The sequence below is a fragment of the Portunus trituberculatus genome, chromosome 15 (genome assembly GCF_017591435.1).
Source record: "Portunus trituberculatus isolate SZX2019 chromosome 15, ASM1759143v1, whole genome shotgun sequence".
NCBI classification, from domain to species: Eukaryota; Metazoa; Arthropoda; class Malacostraca; order Decapoda; family Portunidae; genus Portunus; species Portunus trituberculatus.
The window spans coordinates 2,713,242-2,719,972 of record NC_059269.1 but is presented as its reverse complement, the minus strand read 5'-3'; the positions used below and the strand labels follow the sequence as shown (position 1 = coordinate 2,719,972).

At 41.3% G+C, this 6,731-nt stretch overlaps 1 protein-coding gene across 2 annotated transcripts in view; it reads left to right on the top strand.

The window, feature by feature from the left end:
* LOC123504144 overlaps positions 1-6,731 on the top strand; it is a 49,717-nt gene that overhangs the window by 2,336 nt on the left and 40,650 nt on the right. The window contains exons 2-3 of one of the 2 annotated variants that reach the window (XM_045254473.1): positions 592-873; positions 1,315-1,445. In XM_045254473.1, the coding sequence (XP_045110408.1) occupies positions 592-873; positions 1,315-1,445 (413 nt within the window). The remainder of the gene's footprint in view (positions 1-591; positions 874-1,314; positions 1,446-6,731) is intronic. The other variant, XM_045254474.1, reaches the window with a different exon arrangement.

Here is a 6,731-nt window from a genome sequence, read left to right as displayed (position 1 = left end):
ATAAACCAAAGTTGAAATTAATCATATTCGCGATGAATTAATTCTTAGATGTTTTAAAACCACGAAATATAGAAATGCTGATCGTAAGGAAAATTAATGCACATCATGAAAAGTGTGAGTGTGCTCCTTCATCACGTTCCACATTAACGCCTATACAACACAGTACCGTGACTTCGTCATTAGGGCACAACGTTACAAAGCTACTAAGATTATTATTAAATTTTCAGTCATTTATATGCAAAAGAGCCATATCTTTCTTAACTATTCTGAAGTAATTTATACCAATAAATTGAGCATCAAATATGGAAACAAAGTCGGTGTAGATATGGATAGCTGTCGTTCCATGGTGCTTGAAATATTACTCATGAAACACATTTTTATTAGATTTACACACGCTCGGGCGCGCGCGCGCGCACACACACACACACACACACACACACACACACACACATTCTCTCTCTCTCTCTCTCTCTCTCTCTCTCTCTCTCTCTCTTGCCAGGTGATCACGAAATGGAGAATTTTAAGATGTTTAGATATTAGTTTGTTTGTACCACCATCATTCACATCACAGCCAACGTTTTCAATCACCAGCTGTTCTGATGGAAGGATCTACACCAACGCTCCCAACATCATCACCAACATCAACACCTCTACTACCACTATCAACATCATCATCATTACCTTGGAATGAGACACAACCACCACTACAAACATCACCACCACCACAACCATCACTTCTACCACAACAAACGACGGATGCAACTTCACTGCCTTCGATATTACCATCATCAGCGTCACCATCACCACCATCTACAACAACACCAAGAACAACACCACCAGTGTATTGGATGATGTTTGCTTCTTCTACCTCAGGTGTCTAATTCTTTTGCCTCCTATGTTATGCCTCATGACTTATGAAGATTATGTTACTGTATTATTGGTTATATCGCGTGCGCGAACACACACACACACACACACACACACACGGTTATTGATAGCAATTTCTATTTATTTTTCTCTCTGGAATGACTACCATCATTGTTGTAACTTTATTGTTTAATATTGAATGATTTCTTTACTTGTCTTGTAAATAGCTTTTCTTTCTTCCATCTTACACTTTCCTTCCACTGTTTCCATTCATCTAAGTCATATCACACCCTTCATCCCTATTTCCTCTCCTCCTCCTCCTCCTCCTCCTCCTCCTCTTCCTCCTCCTCCTCCTCCTCCTCCTTCTCCTCCTCCTCCTCCTGCTATTTCTCGAGGACTTTTCTTCTTCTTCTCCACGACCTCTTATCCTTTTTTCTTCTCCTACAGCCTACTCTACATGTCCTGAGTCTGATCAGATCCACTGCGGTACCAGTGACAGATGCACAAGGATCAGGTACATCTGTGATGGGGACAACGATTGCGGTGACGGTACTGACGAGTCTTCCGCTCTATGCAGAGTGAGTGACATGTAGAAAAACTGATGCATACTAGATGCTGAAGGGTATCGTGAACAGTTAAGGTAGGAACAGGAATATATCATTAATGACTTGGAGGTGTGTGTGTGTGTGTGTGTGTGTGTGTGTGTGTGTGTGTGTGTGTGTGTGTGTGTGTGTGTGTGCTGAATATGGATATTTTAATATCGTATGTGATTGAGAGATATTTATTTTTTTTTATATAAATCTATACAACTTTTTTTTATGTAGGAAAGGAACCGGCCAAGAAAAAAAAAAAAGGGCAATAGAAAATCCCACTTAGGTGCCGGTGTAGGACTCAGATTGTGTCCCCCTGCAAGATCGTTCTAGTCTGGATCAGTTTAGGGGGTGCTGTGAACTTATCATCAAAGCTAGTTGTGATCTCGCTGAAAGTTTACCTTTGTGTCTCACAACTCAGACACAGCTAAAAACAACTCTCTTTCTTCACATAAAACTTACTCATACAATACGCACACCCTTCATATTAAGATGAAAAAAAAAAAGATGGTGACTCTAAAACCAACTTCATAGTCCCCTTCTGGGAAGGGAACCATAAATGTTGCCAGGTTGGACTGCTCTCTCGGCATCGACCATTAAATATATATTGACACTTCACTCAACATTTTCTTATTAACTTCTGCAACATTCGCGATTTCAGATCAAATTTTCAATTTGTAGAACACCAGCTGTCCTCTACTAAACCTCATCTTTTCCTCACTGAAACACAGGGATCCCAGGCAACTGACAGTACCCCCTTTTCTATTTCCTTCTTCTCTCTTCATCCTCATTTTCGTTCCAAAGCTGGATGATGGACAACTTGACTTGCTCTCGTGCCCACACTCTTAAATCTTCTGAGTTTCCCACCATACGGTTTCGACTCAAAAGTTACTAACTCCTCTGATTATAAGTTCTTTGACTACTTAACTTCTAAAGTGGAACACATTCTATCTCACTCTCCATTCGAGGAGATCTCCATCCTTGGAGATTTCAATGTTCACCACCAGCATTGGCTTTCCTCTCCCTTCACTGGTAAACTACTCCTTAACTTTGCTACCTCCATGACCTAGTCCTAGAGCAACAGGTGCAACAACCTACTCGTATTCCTGACCGTCTTGGAGATACGCTCAACATTATTGAGCATTTCTTTACCCAGTAAATCCTTCTGCTTATGCTGCTACCCTATTTTCTCTGTTGGACTCCTCCCATCACAATCTCATATCTTGTCCTATTTCTCCAATCCCTCCTCAGGATTTCCCAAAGCGGAGCTGCCTCTGGCGGTTTGCCTCTACCAGCTGGGGAAACCTGAGGTGGTATTATGCTGCTTTTCCCGAGAGTGATTACTGTTTCCGTGTCAGACATGCCGAACACATAAGAGAGGTCATATTGTATTTTTTTTTTTTTACGGTAAGGCCTATAGCGCCTGTAGGCACACTTGAAGAGTGTATGGGAAGCGCTGTTCAGCCTCCGCCCATTAATGGCGCAGGCAATTTTATTTATAGTGGTACCCATATTAGGGCCCATATCACCACCCAAGCTCATCTTGAGTGTAACCACCTAGAACCTGGGTATCATGGTGACATGTAGGTAACTTTAAACCACTCGACAATTTTTTAAGGTTGTACGTGGTGGGATTCGAACCTACGCGTGGATGTCTGCCCGATTCCACGCTCACCACCTTATCCACTTTTTCTCTCAACCTACACTTTCTAAACCTTAGTTTAACACAACTTGTTTTCGTGCTGTACATGATAGAGAGATTGCCAACAAAAGGTACTTGAGCCTTCCATCGCCTGAATCTCATGCGATTTATATTTCTACCCAGATTCATGCCAAGTCTGTTCTTCATCTTGCCAAGCACTCTTTCATAAAGAGAAAATGTCAAAATCTTTCAAACTCCAACACCCTTCAAGACTTCTGGCATCTGGTCAAAAATATCTCCAATAAGTACTTCTTCATCTTTCCCTCTTTTATTTTATCCTGATGGCACCACTGCCAGCCAACACATCTGTCTCTAAAGCTGAACTCTTCTCCCAAACCTTTGCTAATAACTCTACCTTGGATGATTCTGGACTTGGTCCTCCCTCTCCTCCCTCTAACTATTTCATGCCTTCAGTTTAAATTCTTCGTAATGGTTTCCATGTCTTCGCTGGCCTAAACGCTCAGAAGGTTTATGGACCTCATGGAGGTCTCTTCTATTGTTCTCAAAAACTGTGTTTCCGTGCTTACACCTTGCCTGGCCAAACTCTTTCAATTCTGTCTATTGGCTTGTATCTTTCCTTATTGCTGGAAGTTTGCCTACAGTAAACCTGTACCTAAAAAAGGGTGACCGTTCTAATCCCTCAAACTACCGCCCCATAGTATTAATCTCTTGCTTGTCTAAAGTCTTTGAATCTATCTTCAATAAGAAGATTCTTAAACATCTATAACTTTACAACCTTCTATCTGATTGCCAGTATGGCTTCCGTCAGGGTCGCTCTATAGGGGATTTTCTGGTTTTCTTTACAAAGTTTTGGTCATCCTATTTTAGAGATTTCGGTGAAATTTTTGTTTTTGCGTTAGACATATGAAAAGCTTTTGATAAAGTCTGGCACAAAGCTTTAATCTCGAAACTACCCTTCTACGGCTTCTATCCTTTTCTCTGCAACTTTATCTCAAATGACTTCTTCGACCATTCTATTACTGCTGTTGTAGACAGCCACTGTTCTTTTCCTAAATCTATTGATAGTGGCGTTCCTTAAGGGTTCTGCCCTGTTAACCACTCTCTTCCTATTATTCATTAACCCCTTCAATACTGTAACACATTTTTACCATGAGATTTGATTACGATTAGACCATTTTGTTGACATTAAGAAGGGTCTATGGAGGTCAGAAGATTAACGGCCACAGTCTTCACTATTTCAATCCCCCCACATAAATTTCTGAAGACAAGGATTTCTTCTTCATCTCTTCCTATTCTGTCCAACTCTCTAGTTCAAGAGTTAACCAGTACTCTCAGCCATTGATACCTTTCTCTGGTAAATTCTGTAACTCCCTGCTGCTTCTGTATTTCCACATTCTCATGATTTGATTTAATTTAAGAGGGAGGTTTCAAGACATTTATCACTTCCTTTTGGTTAACTTTATCGGACCTGCAAAGAGAACTAACAACTAAGTGGGCCTTTTCTTATTTTTGGTTGCCCTTGGCCAGTTTGCCCTTTTACATAAGAAAAAGATGCTAGTCCCTGAAAAGGACCAAGAGAGTTACGTAAAAGAATGGAATAATTGTCTTAAAAACTTCTTAAACGAGTTCAGGTCATCGGTAGACAGAAATACACAAGATGGTAGGGAGTTCCAAAGTTTGCCAGAGATAAGATGAATAAATGAGAATACTTGAGAACTCTTTTTTTTTCTTATGCAAGAGGGAGAACTTCCATTGGCAACCAATTATTAGAAGAAAAAGTCCTACTAGAACTGGAGTTTCCCTTAAAGACTTGAAAGGATTAGCCAAAAGCCTGGGACAAATGTCTTGATACTTCACTCTTAAAAGAAGTTAACTCGTAGGAAGATGAAAATACAGAAGCAGGTAGGGAGTTCTAGAAAGATATGAATGAATGAGAATACTGGTTAACTCTTGCATTAAAGGGTTGGACAGAATAGGGAAGAGAGGAAGAAAGCCTTGTGCAGCGAAGCTACAGGAGGAGGGGAGCCATGCAGTTAACAAGATCAATAGAGCAGTTAGCATGAAAACAGCGATAAAATATAGAAAGGGATGCAACATTTCGGCGGTGAGAAGGAGGATGAAGACAGTCGGTCAGAAGAGGGGAGTTGATGAGACGAAAGGCTTTGGATTCTACCCTATCTAATAAAGCTGTATGAGTGGAACCCCCCAAACATGCTAAGAGTACTCCATACAAATACAGATAAGGCCCTTGTACAGAGTTAGCAGTTAGAGGGACGAGAAAACTGGCGGAGACGCCTCAGAACACCTAACTTCATAGAAGCTGTTTTAGCAAGAGATGAGATGTGAAGTTTCCAGTTAAGATTATGAGTAAAGGACAGACCGAGGATATTCAGTGTGGAAGAGGAGACAGTTGAGTGTCATTGAAGAAGAGGGATAGTTGTCTGGAAGGTTGTGTCGAGTTGATAGATGGAGGAATTGAGTTTTGAGGCATTGAAAACTACTAGATTTTCTCTGCCCCAATCAGAAATCTTAGAAAGATCAGAAGTCAGGCGTTCTGTGGCGTCCCTGCGTGATCTGTTGACTTCCTGAAGGGTTGGTCGTCTCTGAAAGGACGTGGAAAGATGTAGGGTGGTATCATCAGCGTAGGAGTGGATAGGGCAAGAAGTTTGGTTAAGAAAGTCATTAATGAATAATAGAAAGAGAGTGGGTGACAGGACAGAACCCTGAGGAACAGCACTATTAATAATTTAGGAGAAGAACAGTGGCCGTCTACCACAGCAGCAATAGAACGGTCGGAAAGGAAACTTGAGATAAAGTTGCAGAGAGAAGGATAGAAACCGTAGGAGGCAGTTTTGAAATCAAAGCTTTATGCCAGACTCTATCAAAAGCTTTTGATATGTCTAACGCGACAGCAAAAGTTTCACCGAAATCTCTAAAGAGGATGACCAAGACTCAGTAAGGAAAGCCAGAAGATCACCAGTAGAGCGACCTTGACGGAAGCCATACTGGCGATCAGATAGAAGATTGTGAAGTGACAGATGTTTGAGAATCTTCCTATTCAGGATAGATTCAAAAACTTTAGACAAGCAAGAGATTAAAGCTATAGGACGGTAGTTTGAGGATTAGAACGGTCACCCTTTTTGGAACAGGCTGAATGTAGGCGAACTTCCAGCAGGAAGGAAAGGTAGAAGTCGATAGACAAAGTTGAAAGAGTTTGGCCAGGCAAGGTGCAAGCACAGAAGCACAGTTTTTGAGAACAATAGGAGGGACCCCATCAGGTCCATAAGCCTTCCGAGGGTTTAGGCCAGCAAGGGCATGGAAAACATCATTACGAAGAATTTTGATTGTAGACATGAAATAGTCAGAGGGAGGAGGAGAGGAGGACAAGCCCAGAATCATCCAAGGTGGAGTTGTGAGCAAAGGTTTGAGAGAAGAGTTCAGCTTTAGAGACAGAAGAGATGGCAGTGGTGCCATCAGGATGAAATAAAGGAGGAAAGATGAAGAAGTGAAGTTATTTGAGATGTTTTTGGCTAGATGCCAGAAGTCACGAGGGAGTTTGAGTTTGAAAGATTTTGACATTTCTATTTATGAAAAGTGTTTGGCAAGTTGAA